This window comes from Corvus cornix, chromosome 4A (assembly GCF_000738735.6).
Source record: "Corvus cornix cornix isolate S_Up_H32 chromosome 4A, ASM73873v5, whole genome shotgun sequence".
NCBI lineage: Eukaryota > Metazoa > Chordata > Aves > Passeriformes > Corvidae > Corvus > Corvus cornix.
In genome coordinates, this window is record NC_047058.1 from 1,644,608 (window position 1) to 1,662,138 (window position 17,531).

The window sequence follows — 17,531 nt, forward strand, 5'->3', positions numbered from 1 at the left end:
TTTTCAGTGAAATTGGGAGATTTTGCCAGTCTGTGAGGATTAGTCAGCTGCAAAGTTTGTTTGGCTTTTGTGTGTGTGCTAAATCAGTCGGTGTTTGTGAATTCCCTCACTGGTGTTTGCAAACTGGGGCATCCTGTGTGGGGAAATGCACAAAACCGTCTGTGCCAGGAACCCTTCTGGGGACAGGGAGTGCAGGGGGCTTACCGCAGCCCTGGCTGAGGCCATGAGCCCTTGGGTTGTCTCTGGGAGTCCAGTGCACATCTGGGCTAAGCAAAAGTGTCACTGGTGTTGGAGGGTGAAGCTTCAGCAAGACACAAGGGCCACCAGTGCTGGGAGAGGGGACGTGCTGAAGGGTATGCCATGGGACTGGCCTGTGGGATGGGGGATTGATGCCTTTGGCCCCAGAAGGCTCTCTGGGGTACTGCTCTGCTCACCCGAGCACTTCCTTCTGCCACAGGAGCTGCTCATGGGGATTAAGTAATTGCCTAATTGTCCATCCCAGAGAGAAGCTTTGCTTCAGTGCTGGGGCTCCGGTGCAGCCTGTGGCTTGCGTGGCATCCTGACAGCCCCATGTGTCCTCCACCCTTGCAGGCAGCCTCCATGCCCAGCACATCCCACCTGTGAGCCATTGGAGACTGGAGCACATCGGGATTATTTTAAATGAGGAGCTTTTTAATGGAGAAGCAGTGGTGGCAAGTGGGCAGGGGGCTCACTGGTGGCATGGGGCAGCTGTGGGGCTGCGGGGAGCTGGGGAATGTCTTCTGCTGCCCTTGGACATTCACATCTCTCAGCTGGTTTCTTGTGGTCTGGCCGTGGTGGTGCTTCTTTGGTGGCAGCAGAGACATTCGGCCTCTTGGGCTGGAGCTGAGCCCCTAGGTCTGAGCAGGGGTGGCCCCGCAGTGGAGCCCCAGTCCTGGGGAGCTGTGGGGTTCCATGGGTTCTGTGTGCTGGCCCTTCCTGGGCACATCCTCGCAGCCCCTCGCTCGGGGGCACACGGGGGGGTTCAGCCCTGTCCTTGCCGTCTCTACCTCCCCACTGCTGCTCCCGGGGACTGCAGGTTCCGCGTGTTCTGCCCCCCCGTCCCTCTCTCACCGCCCTCGCGGTGTCACAGCCCCAGCACCGCCAGCACCCGCCCCGTGTCCGGCGTCGGGAGAAGAAAAGGGTCCCTGTTCCCGCTATGCTAATGGGGAAACGCCAGCTCGGCAGGAGCTGCGCCCTTCCCAGCCTCGGGAAATGCCTGTGCAAAGCAGCAAGTGGAAAATCCCCGTGTGCCGCCGGCTCGGGGCTCTGCTGGCCGAGGGGAGCCCCCCGCTCACACCCCTGCGCGCACCCCGCGGCTCCGGGCCAGGAGCGCGGCCAGAGGGGGCTGCTGCGGCTGCGGGGACACAGCCTGGCCGCCACCAGCCTGAGCTGGCACTGATCCTGTGCAACAGCCGCCACAGCAATAGCTCATCAGTGCACAGAAATAGCTCCGGCCGTGGGGACATGGGATCCTCCAAGGAATGATCTGTAGTGGGAAGAGGCTGTACCTGTCCCCCAAAATACCGGCCCTGTCTCATGAGTTTCGGAGAACATGGGATGTGTGTGGCAGTGCTGGGGCTGGTTGGTGACATCCTGGTGTCCATGTCAGCTCCAGGCACTGTGGGCAGCAGTGGGAAGCTCTTAGTGAATGTATACAGGGTGAAGTTTTCCTTAGAATCAGCCTCTTAAAATTAACTCAAGTTTAAAATGGGTTTTCACATGGGTCTGAGGAGAATAGTGATACACACACACACACGTATTTATATATAGAATGAATGGACATTGCTTTTGCTTTTCCTGTAGCTTGTTTGTGGAATGGGTACATTAGGATTTTTGGGAAGAGCCAAATGCAGCAGTGGGGTCTGTGTCCCTGAGCCACTCAGCAGAAATACCCATTTGGTGTGCACGGCTCCTGCCGCTTCCCCACGGATCCAGTCCCCAGGAGCTATTCCTGCCGAGGATAGTGTCCTGGCACGCTGAGGAAGGATCCAAGATGCAGCATTACTGGAATGCTTTTGGGATGACCGGCTAGGAAGAAGCTACACAAGTATGCAGAAACCGCTGTGGTTTGTCTCCCAGGCCTGGGAAGGAGACATCCTGCTTCTATTTGTGCTAGCTTGGCTCTTTTGGCTTTTGGAGAAAGTGGGAGAAGGACCTGATGCCACTGGAGCAAGCAGGGGCAATTCTCTGGGTCCTGGCAGGGTTATGGCCTATCTGCAAGGGCTTGCCTGGTTTGGGGCAGGACAGAGCCACCTCCCCCAGCCTGTCCTGAGGGCCTGGTGTATGGATGGCCAGACGGACGGATGGACAGACGGACTCACAGATGGACGGTTGGTCGGTCGGATGTCTTTCTGCCCTCCAGTGTGCTGCCTGTGCCAGCTGAAGCAGGCAGGTGCCTGTCCTGCTTCAGAACAACACATGGTGCTGAAGAGTGAGCCCCTGATGGGAAGAGGAGTCCAGTGCCACCAAACCTGGCAGTGCCACCCCCTCTGAAGGGACAGTCCCTCCCGTGAGAGCTGCCTTCAGCCCCAGCCCAGGCCCAGATGCCCCAGAGCCTGTAGAAGCATTGAAGAGTCTCCTTGCACTGCCCAGAATGACAATGGCAGAGCCTTTTGCAGGACCCTGCGCTGGCAGTGCCCTTCTGTGTCCTGGCCACGGTGTTGGTCCCCTGGCAGCCTCAGCCCTATGACGGCAGTGGCCAGTGAGCTGAATGGGGGATGTCTGGCAGTGGGCAGTACCCCAGATGCCATTAACCCTGCAGGGGACTATTTGCAAGTCCTTGGGGTAAAAAGTGTAGCCCTTGAGGCAACAGTGGGTGAGTTACAGAGGGTGGGTGGCTGTCGGGCAGCAGCATTGGGCTTTAAATCCTTCAGGGAAAATCCTTGCTCGGAGAGGTGACCCTGGTGTGCCCATAGAGGTGAGACTGTCTTCCCAGCCCCGGGTTTTTAAAGGAGGAGAAAAGGGATGTACAAAGCTTGTGCTGTGCCTTGGTGTCCCCAGCCCTGCTGCACTGGCAGGGGACAGGGTGAGGAGCTGCAGCTGGTGCCAAGGCTGGGAGCGGTGCCAAAGCCCGCTGAGGAATGAGCGAGGGGGAGATGGAAGGAGGCAGCTGGAGCCGGCGCCGGGACTGATGCTGCCTGTGAGCTGCTGCTGGGGCCACGGCGGGGCTGTGCTGGGCCATGGCGGGGCTGTGCTGGTGCCACCAGGGCAGTGCTGCCAGTCCAGGGCTCTGGGTGCTGGTCAGGTCTGCTGGATGCTGCAGTGTTGGCAGTGCCTCATGCCATCCTCTCCAGGCAGGTGCATCTGCTCCAGCTCCACTGTGCCATGGCCTTCCGTGGTTTTGTCCTTGCCTTATCCCCCTTATCCTTATGCTTTGGGGCCCCAGCATCCCGTCCAGGCCCACCCTGCCTGACATGTGGCACTGGACACAGCTGCCACAGGCACCAGCTGCTGGGGGTTGGGTACAGACGTGTCACATCCCAAACAGAACCATTGTGCTCTGGCTCATGTTCCCGCAAGCAGGTCCTGTCAGAGTGGAGCTGACACCAGCCCGAGATGGGCGGTGCACAGGAGTGATGCCACTGGAGAGTCTGATGCCAGTCCAGGGTGGGTGACAGCCACTGAAGATCCTGTGGGAGCAGGGCTGAGCCCAGGCATCGCTGTGGATCTGCTTGCCCTTGCTCCTTCCGAACTGCTGACACAAATCACCAGTTTGTGGGGTGTCCTTATGTGCCTGCAAGAAGAATCCTGGCCCAGGGGGCTGTGAGTGGGGGGCTGGCACAAATGTTCGTGAAGTGACCTTTTATTGTGGCGCTTGTGAACGAATGACGTTTGCAGAAGGCAGATAAGGAGCTGTGAACAGCTGGAGTGAATGGCTCAGCCGTGTTTGATGGCTGGGGGGATTCCCCTGTGTTGTTCTCCCCGATGGGGTCCCACCAGCAGGCTGGCCCTGGTTGCCCCTGCTCTGTGATGAGGGTGCTTGTGGTGAGCCTGGGTGCCCATGGTAAGCCTGGGTGCCCCTGTGTCCGTGGTGAGGCCAGCAGCACCTGAGCACCCAGGGATGGCATCGTGGCTGGGTACACCTTGTGCCTCTCAGAGGAGAGCACCGGGAGCTGCCAGTCAGCTTGTGCAGAACCGGAGTGAGAATCTGAACCGTCCAGGGTTTGGGTTTCTAACGCCCTATGTGTGCCTTTGACAGCCAAACTCCCCCTTCTCCCGCTCTGGAGTGTCGGCCGCCCCTCGCCCCTTCCCACTGCCTGGGAATGGGAGCAGCTCGGTGCGTTCCAGGCAGGAAGGAAAGCCTGGAGCTGTTTAAAACTCGCAATCTTCAGGGAATTTCAATCGCGTCCAAGCCCGTTCCCAACCAACTGAATAGCGGTGCAGGGTTTGAATGCTGGCCCGCCTCCGCGGCTGCCTGCTGCTCCTCCCTCCGCCCTCCGCTCTCCGCTCTGCCGGCACCGGGGCTCTGCCGGCACCGGGCTCTGCCGGCACCGAGGCTCTGCCGGCACTGGGCTCTGCCGGCACCGGGGCTCTGCCGGCACTGGGCTCTGCCGGCACCCGGCTCTGCCCGGCTCCGCTGCCGCAGCGCTGCCATGGGGGTGCCGGGGGGGGCTCTCCCCACGGCCGGAGGCAGCGCCGCGCTCTAGGGGGGTCTGCCGGGCCCCGCCGCACATCATGCCATTGCTGGATTTCTTCTGGGCTTGCTTCAAGAGAGCCAAGGTAAGGGAGCGCTGTGCCACGGTGTCCGTCCCTGACACCCTCCGGTTTCAGGAGAAGCCTCTGGAAGGGGCGCTGGGGAAGCGTCCCCGGCGGGGCTCGGCTTGCTCACGGTGTCGACGTCTGCTCTGGGGGTGTCGTGCCCGTGCCCGATGGGCATGTGAGAGCTTTTAATTTTGGCTGGGCCATGTGTGGGTGCGCTGGTCCCTGTACCCTAATCTCGCCCGCTGCCCTTTGCTGGGTCACCGTGTCCCGGCACGGGCAGCCCTGGGCGGGCAGGCTGCTGTGCCCGGCGAGCGCGGCGCTGGGCTCTGTGTGTGTGTGCACCCTCAGCCCACCGAGGTGGTCAGCACATGCCAAAAGGGTCCTGCCGTGCCTGCTTGCGTGGTGTGGCCAGGCTGGGACAGCCTTCCAAAACCAGAGGCTCAGGTCACCCCTGAGGTGGCTGTGGGACCACAGCCGACCTGGAGGGTCAGGGCAGCTGTGAGCAGGATGACAAAGGAGCAGCAAGGCCAAGGGCCCCCAGTTTTTCATTTCCTGCAGTAGCAGTTCTCATGGCATGGCATCTGAGATTTTTCATTAGGGTTTAATTCTTCATCTGTCACCTTAATAAGCAGTGACTCTCCCTGCCTGCTCCTGATCAGTGTTGGTTTATTGTGTCCCAGCCTATGCAGTGTGGTGGGAGGTGAGCTGGGGAGATTGTGAGGGTATGGTTAGTGTGGATTTTGGGAGTTTCAGATTGGGAAAAGTGGTAAAATCCCTTTACAGGCAGTGCTGTACACCGGGCTGTGCTGGGTGAGTGGATCTGCTGCAGTGAAATAGATGTGGAATGCACGCTGTCCCCCGGGCTTTCAGTGCAATGCTTAAAATAGTTGAGTCTAAAAATGACATTTGTGAAATTCATTGGTAATATTAGTGGCTGTCTTGTCCCTGCTGTCTCGTCCCCGCTGTCTCTGGAGAGCTTAGCTGTCCTCATTAACCCTGCTCGTCCCTGCGTGCTGCATGTTGGCATCGCCATCGTACTGGTGGTGGCACGGAGATGGACACTGGGTCCTGCATTGCCATTGCATTGCAGAGCTGCAGCTTGGGATGGCTCCAGCCTGGCCAGCATGGGGCTCTGGTGCCCCCGGGTTTCAGCCTCCTTGGAAGCACCTGGCAGACCACTGGTTTCAGCTCATCTCTTTGGCCCAAAATGGGGTCCGGTGGCCCAGCTGGCCAGGGCACCACCCTCCTGGTTGCCTTCAGTGGACACCAGTGGCCTCCTGTGCAGCTGATTCTTCTGCTTCAGCCTGGCCTCGCTCTCCTCCCCATGCCAGTGTTGCTCAGCTGCTCACCACGAACAGGCGAGGAATTCTCACCTTCCTCGCTGAGGAATTTCTTGAAGAGGGAGAAACATGCTGGGCTCTGTCTATGGGATTAAAGCTTTCCAGATTAAATGAGGTGCATCTGTGGCTGGTGGAAGATTTTGTGGGAAAAGGAAGGTGTGGGAACAGATTGGGCAATGCCAGAGGATCCAGAGGAGCCGGGTGACCTCCCCTGTGGACATGGGCATGCTCTGAGGTGGCAGTGATGACTGCAGCCCTGGTGATGGCACCCCTCGAGCAGGCGGTGCTGCAGGAAGCACAGCAGCAGGGACATGGTTAAGCCTGTCTTCCCTGGGTCAGCCTCAGCCCTGCTGCCCCGGCAGGAAGAGGGGTCCCGGGGGTCCGTGGGAAAGTCCGGCTCAGCAGCGCGGCGCATTCCTGCAGTGATCCTGCCGGCACCCCTGGCCCCTTTGTGGGGCCGCGGCACTGGAGGGGCTCATCAGCACCCAGAGAGAGACTGGGGAGCATCCTGGGCTCTGTGCTCGCCTCAGGACCAGCAATGGGGACCTTCTGCTGCTCCTCCACCTCTGCAAATTGCTGCTGTGTCCCAAGTGCTGCCGAGGCTCTGCTGCTGTGAATCCCATTTCTCGTGGCTTCCCTTGGCAGCCGGGGTGGAGGGTGCGTGCTGAGCACACTATGTTTGCCCAGTGCTCAGGGCCCTTGGGACTGGTGATGGTGTTTTCAAACCAGTGGGGCTGATGCCCCTGGGAGAAGCCTTTGCCAGGGCCCTGCTTGTCCTGTGGCTGGAGCAGCATTGCTGGTCTCAGGTCACCTCTGGACAGAGAGGAGGCTGCAGCGGGGACCAAGCCCAGATGTGAGGGATAGCATTCCACAAATGTGAGAATCAAAATGATTTAAAAAATTATTTCTTTTCTTTTTTCTTTGTTTCTTTTCACAGAAATTCACGTTGCTAGAAGATAAAAAAGATGCAGGTAAGCTGCAGCAATAATTTTTTGGGCCAAAGTGCCCTTGCTGTGGGGTGGGCAGGGGTAATGGGAAGAGGAATGTCCCCTTGCTGGTTTCTTCTGCCAGCAGTGTGATCTTCCCCCAGAACTGTTATTTTCAAGGGGATATATTTGCAAAGGGGCCTTGGTTCATTTGCAGTTTGTATTGTCTTTGTGGTGAACAGCTTTGTGCTCAGCAGATAATCTCATGGGGAGCTCGAGAGCCTTGGCACTGCAGTGCCATGGGCAGGAAGGTCACCCCTGGCTCGGAGCCCCTCGGCTTTGTGTGACTGGAGTGTCTCACCTGTGACTGTGGGAGGGAGGGACTCACAGTGCAGCTCCAGGCTGATCCATGGGGATTGTGCACTGCTGCTGCTGCCCTGATCAAACCTCTGCCAAGGTGGGGGCAGAGGCTGGGGGTTGGGGCTGCTCTGCTGTGAGGGCTTCATGGGTGCTGGGGAGGCTGGTGGTGGTCTGTGGGAGCAGGAGGAGGAGGGGGAGGGTGTGTGTGCCAGCAGGGCCAGGAACCAGGGATGGGGACAGGGCTGTTGCAGGGGGGTAGAGGTCCCACCTTCATCATCCTACTGGTCAGTGCCCTGGGGGTCTTTGTGCACGACACCCCCAGAGTCAAACCTGTCCTGTCCTACACAGGATGGCCCATGGCCATTGGCTCTGGTGGCCCTGGAAGTAGAGGGACCTGGGGCCGGGGTGGCTCCACTGCTTTGGGCACAGGGCTTAGGACAGGCCCCATGGGTGGTGGCTCCAGTGTCGGAGGTGGGGGGAGTGGGGCTGTTCGCACTGCTGGCTGGAGCCCTGGCGCCATGAAAAGGGAAACCCTCTGTGCAGGGAGCCCATGGGATGTGCCTGGGCATCTCCAGGCAGTTCCCTGCCCGAAGGGTGATGCACTGAGGGCCTCTTGTTTTCCTGCACATAAGGGTGAGGTGAGCTCTGAGTCTGGCCGGCGAGAGCCCAGAGCACAGGAGAGCTCTGAGTAACAAAAGGTGCTTTGTGAGAGAGCCCCAGAGGTATCTTGGGTGGTCTCTGGCCCTTGAACAGGACAGATTAAGAACATAAATGTCAAGAGCTTGTTAAAAAGAGTTAAAGAGCCCTGTGGAAGGGAAGGGGCATGGAAGACTCCTATGGATCACACTGTGACTGGGATTTTGGGGCAAAGAATGTTTATAGGTGCTCTCCCCTTGGTCATAACTGCCTATAGAATCCAGGTCTCTCCTGATGAGAGCTCAATGACACTCACATGACCCCAGCTGACACATGTCCCTGGCCCAGCTCTGGCCGCTGGAGGGATGCTGGGTGTCCAGGGGCTCTGGGGGCAGGAGGAGCAGGAGCCTCATGTCCTGAGAAGCTGCACAGTTTCTCACTGTGGGATTTGTCACCTGTGACTCGATGTGATGATGGGGCCGTAGTGGCTCCTGGTGTCACTGTGACCTGCAGCAGCGTGGTGCCTGGGGTACGGTGGAGTTCTGCCTTTCCTGTGGATTACACTGGACAGGGAGCAAGCCTGCAGGGGGGTTGTGCCTTCCACTGGGAAGGGGCCAGGGCAGGTGCCTGCTGTCCTCTTCACTCATTGTCCCCAGACGGTGCTCAGACAGTGGGAGCATTCAGGCCATGGGCTTGGGGGACACCATTCCCTTCCCTTATGATGATTTTCAGTCTCTTTGGATGGGTGGCATGAGGACCTTGGCTCCTGACACAGTGGCATGAGGCAGGGTGGAGTTGGTTCTGGTTTATCCCAGTAGCTCTTGGCAAAGTGTCTCTTCCACCAATTCCCAGAGCTTGCCTCTGATTTTCCCCCTCCAGCACTGCTGCTCTCCCAGCACACCTGGCAAACTCCCTGAGCTGCTTTCCAGGCATGGGCAGACCCATTCCCAGCCCCCTGTTTGGAACCATGGTTGTGCTGCCACATTCCCTTCCCCGAACACAGGCTGGATGAGGTCACTGTGGCTTCCCGCTGGCATTAAAGTACCTGGGTATGCCATGGCAGCTCCTGCAGCAGTGATGGTGGAAAACAACTTGGATTTCATCTGCCTTCTTGGAGGTGATGTTTCAGCTGTGGGAGCACCTGTTTCCCCACTCTCATTCCCGCTGCCCTGCAGCAAGACCTGCCCTGGCCCACCCTGAAGTACCCTCGGGCAGCACCTTTGTCTGGGTGAGACACAGAGCCCCTGCACAGCCCCAAACCTAACCACTGGGACAGTCCCAGCTGGGTCAGGTTTGCATGGATTTCCTAACCCTCTGCTTCCTCTCCAGCATTCACTTCCCGTGTATTGTTCTGGACTGAGCAGAAAGGAAAAGCTTGAAGAAAGGAAAGGCTCACAGCCTGGCCATGCACCTGAAAACTGCATCCTCAGAATAAATTCCTACCAACAGCAGCACCAGGCCCCTCCAGAAGGGATTGGGAGGTGCTCTGCTCATGTCATGGAGCAATGGGTCCTCTTGCTGCTAAAGGACAGGGACAGACTTGGTGGCTCCTGCCAGCACAGCCACACAGTGGTGACATTGCAGCGTTTCAGGGTGGGCTGCTGCGGCTGGATGTGGTGAACTAAAAGGGCAAAGCAGCACAAGGGACTCGGCTGAACTTTTGCCCCTGCATGAAATAATAAGGTTGTATTTACCCAGCATCTGGATTACTGAAAATAACCTGCTAAATTTAGCTGTTGTTGATGTGTTGTCACAGCTGAGCTGTTCTTCTCTCCTCGCACAAAAATCTCCTGCATTGACTTGGTGGATTTGTGGCCTGAGCATGAGGACCCCGTTCCTCACCTGACCTGAGCCCATGCGTGTGGCTCCCTGGGTTTTGGGGAGAAACAGAGGCTGGGATCTGGTTTTGTCATTGTCTGAATACGTTGGAAGGGAGAGGGGCCAGGGGCTGGTAGGGGCTGTACTGGGATCTGTGGGTGTGCAGGGACCAGTGCTGCTGCCCTCGGCACCAGGGCCCTGCTCTGGCATCAGAGCCAGGGAGATCAGAGGGGACCCATGGAGTTAGTGGGATGCCAGATGTGGCAGCAGGGACCCATTCTGGGCACTTCTGGAACTTGTTGAGGAACTGCTGCTCTTACATGGTGGAAAAGGCAGTCATGGGGTTGGGTGTGGGTCGGAGAGGTGGGAAGCAGAAAAGCTGAACCGAATGTGATTATTTGTGCTTTTGGTGGGACATGTGATGAGGGGATTCTGTGCTGCTCCTTCCTCTTCCTCTTCCCTGCCCTCGCGGGTTCAAGCTTGGCTGGTGAATCACCAGTTTTCGTCCTTGTGCCCCTCTGCCTGTAAAATTTGTGTAGCTCTGACCCCCTGATGACTGCTGCAATGACAGAGCCCCCTCCCCCAGCTCAGCTCCTTCCTTCTGGGCTTTAATTCCAGGGCTGGAAGTCTTCCCATTTCCTGTAGCTAACAAAATACAGATTCCCCCCTCTGGACAGCAGGATCTGCTCCCAGGTTGGGGGATTTTCTTTGAAGGCCAGAAAGGAAGAGCCTGGGTTAGAGAGAAGGTTTTCCTGTGTTGGTGAGCTGCAGAGCACGTGGGAAGTGCAGGGAATGAGCTGGGAAAAGGCCCCTTTAGCCACCTCGTCCCCTGAGTGTCGCCAAGTTTTTCCCATGGCAGCAAGGAGCAATTGAGACTGACTGGAAAGTAACTGCAGGCAGGAAAGTACATTTCTATCTGCATCCTCGGGTGGTTTGCATGAGACTGAAAGGATCAAGAGAGAAGTTCCGAGTGTGGTCATTTCCCTGAAATAATGATGAGAAAATACACTTAAAACTGGCAGAAAGGTTTGGCTGGGCAATGTTTTCCTTTGGTCAGAACTCTGACATGCAAATTGCCTTAACATGCACAGGAAGGTAATGTTTTCTGTGCCTGAAATAGCCCTTCTGTTCTTCTGGGCAGAAACTGGTGCAAAGGGAGCAGGCATGGGGCTGTGGGAGCCTCCTGGGGCTGTGTGATGCTCACAGGAGTTTGTTTTCAAAGCCTGAGAGGTCAGATGGGGAAAAAGCAGTGTGAGGTGTTGGCAGGCCAGTCTGATCACGTTAATTCCTTCTCCTCTTAATGAAGAGCCCCTGCGTCGTGCCCGGCGCGTCCGCAGGGCTTTGAACACCCGCCCGCCCCCGGGAGCGGAGGCGGGTGCGAGCGCGCCCAGGCGCGGGGTAGCACCGGAGCGGGGGTGACTCAGTTTTGGGAGGATGCAGGTGGAACACGTGGCTCAGCATCACCTTCACCTGGGCCCCCGGTGATGCCCGACCCCGGGGGAAGGGGCTGAGCGGGGGTCCCAGGCAGCGCGTCCCGGGGATGCTGCGGGACCCGGCGGGGGGAGCGGAGCCGTCGGGAAGGAGCGTGCCCCAGGGCGAGCGGCTTCCTCGGTCGGAGGCGCGGCCGGGGAGGATCCGCGGGGGGTGCGGGCAACGGGCGGAAGGGGAGCGGGAGCGGCCCCGGTCCCGTGCCGGCATCCCGGCGTGGGAGGAGCCGCCGCTCTCGCCCGTCCCGCCGGAGCGCAGCGATGGGTCGCCGGGCCGGGGTCGCGGCTCCGCGCCGGGGCCCCGGGCGCTCCCTGGGGCTGAGGCTCCGCCGCGCCGCGGCCGCGGCTCCGTGCGGGGCGGGACGGCGCGGGCGGGCAGGTGAGTGCGGGGCCCGGGGCTGCGGGGGCGAGCCCGGTGCGGGGGCTGCGAGCAGCCCGGTGCGGGGCAGCGCCGAGAGCGGGGACGTCGCGTTTGCTGCACAGCGAGGCGAGGGACAGAGGGCTGGCGCAGGGTGGGCTCCGTGCGTGTCAGTGCGGTGGATGCAAAGGGCAGAGCGCGGGCAAGGGAACGCGGCTGAGGGGCTCAGGCTCTGCATTCCTTCCAAATCGGAGCGATTTTGGTGGTGTTCTTGGCCGTGCCCGGCTGTCTGTCCTGTCTGAGTGATCCCGATCCCAAAGCCAAAGGGGGGACTGTCCTGAGCCGACTGGTAAAGCAGATCACCCGCCCGAGGGACCATCAGGTGAAAAGAACTTCCACTTTTCATCCAAAAAAGAGCATTATTTTGTATTTGATAGTGTTTTAATGATGCTTGTATCAGTCATCTTGTCAAGGCTGTGAAAATGCTTAAGGAGCTTTTGTTCGTTTGGAGCTCCAGTGCTAAACCTGGTTTGATGTGGCTTGTAAAGATGCCTGTGATAACAGGGTGTGGGTAATGATCTTGAAAGCCATTTATTTTGGGTTGTGTGAAGGAGGAACTGCTGCTGCCTGGTTTCTCCGTCGGCTGTGATGCTTAGCGAACAATTCTGCCTCATACCTGCCCCAAGACCCATGTTGGAGACTCATTCCTTCTGCTGATAAATGATCCCTTCAGGAATGGCCCAAAACATGCTGGGTGGACAGGGGTTATTCCTCAGGGATGAGAAGATAAGCTTAGTTTGTTGTAGGTGAGAGGGAAGTGGAGTTCTCTGAAGATCTCCTGCTGCCGGACCCCATGCCAGTGACGTTGCCCGGCTCAGTGCTGGCACATGGAGCAAGTTGTAGCCAGGGGCTGTTGGCCCCACGGATCAGGGGACAGAGTCCCTGCAGGAGACAGGAGGTTGTTTTGGGATCATCCACACGAGAGCAGGGAGCACACAGATCCTCTCTGGGGACTCCTGGAGGGTCTGTGGTTGCTCCCAGGAGCCAGCCCTGTCAGGAAGATTTTCAAGAGATTGCTCAGCATCCTGTGTCTTTTCACACGTGCTGGTAACCCCATGCTTCCAAGGATGGACCAGAATGGAAACCCACGTTCTTAGAGTTGCAAAGTGCTGCCCTTATCTTTGGGACCACAGACTGCTTGGTTTGCCATGTGCCCCATGAGCAGCCCTGCAGCACCGAGTCCCTCGTGGCCCCAGTCACAGGCCTGAAGCCACTGCCTCTGCCTGCTGCAGCCAGGTCCACGTCTGGGCTGGGGACTGGGGTCCTCACCCTCCCCTTGGTGGGACTGGCTGGAGGCAGGACCAGCAGTAATAATTCCCCCACCCCCAATGGGCGAGAGGAGGCTCTGACTCGAGTGGGTGAGGCAGGAACAGTTGGATAATGGAGCTGGTTGCTCATCACTTGCCAGCGTTTTGCCTTCCAGGAGCTGGGGGCTTTCTGCTCTGCTGTAGCAGTGGCCACATAATCAGGATTCCTCGGGTAAATTCCTGCTGTTTCTCCTAGATCTGTGGCTGCTGTTTTAATTGCCTGGAGCTCTGAGCCAGACACAGGACCCTTGTTGCACAAACCCAGCTCTCATGAATGATGCTGTTGTGTGTGTGTCTCTGAGCTTCTCTTTTCCTCCCTCTCGCCCTCCTCCTTTGGAAGCCAGGGAATTCGGTGCTGGTGAGATCCCGCCTGCTGTATTCGTGCAGCTGGCAACACGGCTCCAGCTGCCATTTTGGGTGTGCCAGGCGACCTCTTCCCCCGATTCTCCTCTCATGAAGGATATTGAAGCCATCCTCGTCCTCTTGGCTGGAGCTGGTTTGCTCACTTCTCTCTGGTGTGAGGCTCAGTGCTGAGGCCAGCACTGAAACATCCGTGTGATCCTGGAAGCTCCAGGTGGATGGGGCAGAGGTGGTTTCTGGGCTCTCTGTGCTGCAGATTCACCATTTTCAGGGGTGTTGGGGATGACCTGTGGGCCTGGGGCTCCTTGTGGGATTTGCTGTGTACCCAGTGATTGGAAGGGCTGCAGTGGGGCAGTGGCAGCACCTGGGTGCTGCTTTTAGGGCTGGGGATTGGGAAAAGCCAACAAGTGTTCTGCACTAGGGTGGCTGGACAGGGAGATAAATGGGGCATCCCAAGGTGGGCAAGGGTGCTAGTACAGGCTGGGCCAGCTCTGCCGGGGGGTGACACCCTTCGTGTGAAAATAACACAAGTTTCTCCTGTTCTCCATCCCCAGCAGTGGATGAATAGGAGCCAGGGATAATGCATTAGCGGAGCAGGAGGCCCTTGGCAGCTGGGTGTGACACACGTGCCCCAGACCCCATCGCCCATGGGTGCCTTTCTGGGCTCTGTTTGTATTTATACACCTGAAAGAAAGCGGTAACCTTTTTCTCCCCGGTTTATTTTGGTTGTTGGAAAAGAGCAGCGGTGGAATGGCCATGGCGCGGTGGTGCAGGATGTGTCCGCCGGGGCTGCGTGGGTCCCCTTCTGCGGAGCGTTCTCAGCTGGAGCAAAGGTGCTTTTCCCGTGGACTCAGAGTAGTTTTTTGTCCCCCTTTTACGCCGTTTCCTGGCTGTGACTCTTCCGGGAGGGTTCATCTGTCGGGGTGCTGCTGCCGGGGGCAGCAGAGGGCGCCGTGTCCCCCGGGGCCGGGGGGGTCACGCGTGGGGAGCCCCGGCCCGCGTGGGAGCGGCCGCGCCGCGCTGCCCCCGCCGCCGCCTCCTTCCAGCTCAGCGTCTCCGCTACATTTCCTGCTCTCTGCCTCCACACCCTCCCTGTTCCTGCTTCACGCAAGGAACGAGCGGAAAAATGCCTGAAATCTCTGAGCCCGGCGCTTTTCCAGTGGCCGTCACCGTGCTGGGAGCACCCGGGTGAAACAACCATCCCGGCTGTGCCCTGGGCTGCTGGCCGGGGGCTCGGACAGCACGCCAAGGCTCTGCACCCATCGTGTTTCCAGAGGCTTTACTCGCCCTCTGTCCCTTTTTTGTCCCCTCCCCACGAGCCGGGGAGCTGCACTCTGGGGGCGTTGGGACTTGTCGGGGTCAAGGCTCGGCTGGGTCCTGACACCCGGCTCCCCCTGACCCCTCCTCTGCCCGCGGGTGCTCGCAGCCCTTCACTCCTCGCTTAAATGACCTTGCAGTGATCCCCCCAGATCAACAGCTGCTCCCTTCGCTGGGGCTGACCCCGGGGGGCCGCCGGCTGCCTGCTGTCACCCCCTGCCACCCCCTGCCCACCCCTGGGCTCCAGCTGGTGAGGGGCTCTCACGCACAGAGCTGCGGGAGGACTTTGTAGCCAACAAGGGCTGCATTGAGCAGCCTATGCTGGAGTCCCTTCCCTCCGTGGTGAGGGCCAGGGCAGGGGGGACTGCGGAGGGGCAGAGGCAGGAGGGAAGTTGGTGGGAAGAGAGTCAGGAGCTTGGGAAGGAAGGAAGGAGATGTGCCTCTCAGACTATGAAAACAATGGGGAAAAAATCCTGTTTTTTAACTTGGTTCTCCCATGTTGGGAGCTTGGGCATCCCTCCAAGCAGTGATTTCCAGAGGAAAGCTGGTTTCTGGCATCCCTGCAATGTACCTGGTCTCTCTCCTGCTTTTCTGGTCTTCCCACCCCAGATTGCTGCCTGCCTCCATCTCACCCTCTGCCTCCTCTGCCTCTCCCTCCATGCTTGGGCTGGTGCTTCCTGACCTCCAGCCCTTTCACCTATCATTGCTCACAAAAAAAATCCTCCTTCAAGTCCATTTTAAACACTGTTTTTCCCTCTTAGCCCTCTATTCTGAACACCGTCCCCCCTCTTCTCCCTCATCTTCTTGCAAATCACCTCTGGCTGTGCCCCTCTGGTGTGACAGGAGTCTGTGGTCCAGAGCCAGGTTGTGAGGTGTGTATGCCATGAAGAAGGTCCTCCTCACGCTGTGCTGTTGGAATACTAAGTACAGAGCAGTGCAAGGGGATTTCTGGGGACATGAGTCCCTGAGAGCAGGCCTACTGCTCCTCTCAATGCCTTGCTGTGGCTTCCACCCCAGCTGTCCATCTGCTGGGTCTGACAGACAGGGAGAGCTGGAGACAGCCAGGTGTCTGTCCAGAAATTGTCCTGGGGTGCCTCTTTGTGGGGGGAACACCCTGTGGGTGCTCAGCCCTGCAGGGAGGTGGCAGTTGTTGGTGTCCCCATCCTGCAGTCGCTGCCCCAGCCCACGGGCCAGGCCAGGCCCTGCAGTTGCTGCTGCCGGTCTGGGAGTGGAGGGAGGGGGGTGACTGAGCTGGAGGGGCACCGGGGCCTGGGGCAGTGCAGGATGTGAATGGAGTTTGGGGTTCTGCTGGGTTTGACATGTGGCACAGAATCACAGAATGGTTTGGATGGGAAGGGACTTTAAAGTTCATCTCACTCCAACCTCTGCCATGAAGGGACACCTTCCCCTATCCCAGGTTGCTCCAAGCCCCATCCAACCTGGCCTTGGACGCTTCCAGGGAGGGGGTAGCCACAGCTTCACCGGGCACCCTGTGCCAGAGCATCACCACCCTCACAGGGAAGAATTTCACCCCAGTATCCCACCTAACCCTTCTCTTTTCAAGTGAGAAGCAATTCCCCCTTGTCCTGTCCCTCCATCCCTTGTCCCAAGTCCCTCTCCAGCTCTCCTGGAGCCCCTTTAGGCACTGGAAGGGGCTCTGAGGTCTCCCTGGAGCCTTCTCCTCTCCAGGTGAACACCCCCAGCTCTCCCAGCCCGTCTCCATGGCAGAGGTGTTCCAGCCCTCGGAGCATCTCCATATCCCTCCTCTGTCGCGGCAGCCGCTTCCCCGGCAGCGGCCGATGCGGTACCGGGGAGCCCCCGCACCTCCAGCGCAGGCCCGGGGACTGCGGCGCGGGGCGGTCCCGGGGCGGAGGGCGGATCGCGGATCCCGGGGCGGGCGGTGCCGGGGATAGGGAGGAGGATCCTGGGGCTGGGGCGGATCCCGGGCGGCCCCTGCCGCACAGCCCCGCACCTGCCGCGGCCGCGCTCACACCGACAACAGCCGGAGCGTCGGCTGGCACTGCCCGAGCCCGCCCGCTGCCCGCGGCGGCCCGGGCACCCGGGGTCCCCCTCTGCACCCTCCGTCCTCCTCCAGACCCCTCTCCTCCCCCTCCCTCGACAGGTCCCCCGAGAGCGCGGCTGGACGGGGCATAGCCTGAAGGTAAATCGGGAGCCTGCGGTTAGGTGCGGGGAGTGAGGGGACAGGAGGAGGTGGGTTCCGGGAGAGAGCATCCAGCTATCTGCTAAACCTCGTGGCTTTGCTCCTTGGCTCAGGCTGGGCTGCGCCGTGCTCTGAATGCTGCACATGCATGGCAGAACCCCTTCCTGAAATCACTTACAGCTCTGTGTGTAATGGAGTAAATAGACAGGAGGTGATGGAGAGATACAGTGGCCTCAAGTTTTGTCGGGGGGGGGGGGGAGGGGGGCGTTAATTGGATATTAGGAACAATTTCTTTCCTGAAAGGACTGTCCTGCCCTGGCACAGGGTGCCCAAGGTAGTGCTGGAGTCACTGTCCCTGGAGGGATTTAACAGCTGTGTAGATGTGGCACTTGGGGATGTGGGTTAGTGGTGGCCTTGGCAATGCTGGGGGAACAGTTGGGCTCGGTGGTCTCAGGGGGCTTTTCTAACCTCAATGATTCTGTGATTCACCTGTGGCTCCAGAGAACGCTGCTCAGCCCCGCTGGCTCCAGCAGCACCAGAATGCCACCAGGTGGGATGTGTGTGCTCTGGTACCGGTGTCCGTGTCAGGACGGACACGGTGCCTGTGTGAGGTGGCTGTTGCTGCAGCCGGGGAGGAGGAGAAGCTTGGAGCTGGTACACAGCTCCTGACAGCCTCGTG

At 59.2% G+C, this 17,531-nt stretch overlaps 1 protein-coding gene across 1 annotated transcript in view; it reads left to right on the forward strand.

Moving 5' to 3' along the window:
• The first annotated feature begins 4,463 nt into the window (after positions 1 to 4,463).
• Positions 4,464 to 17,531, forward strand: part of STARD8 (StAR related lipid transfer domain containing 8) — a 42,585-nt gene continuing 29,517 nt past the window's right edge. Inside the window, exons 1-2 of the mRNA XM_039572129.1 lie at positions 4,464 to 4,740; positions 7,000 to 7,033. Coding sequence (XP_039428063.1) covers positions 4,696 to 4,740; positions 7,000 to 7,033 — 79 coding nt within the window. The 5' untranslated portion in view covers positions 4,464 to 4,695. The remainder of the gene's footprint in view (positions 4,741 to 6,999; positions 7,034 to 17,531) is intronic.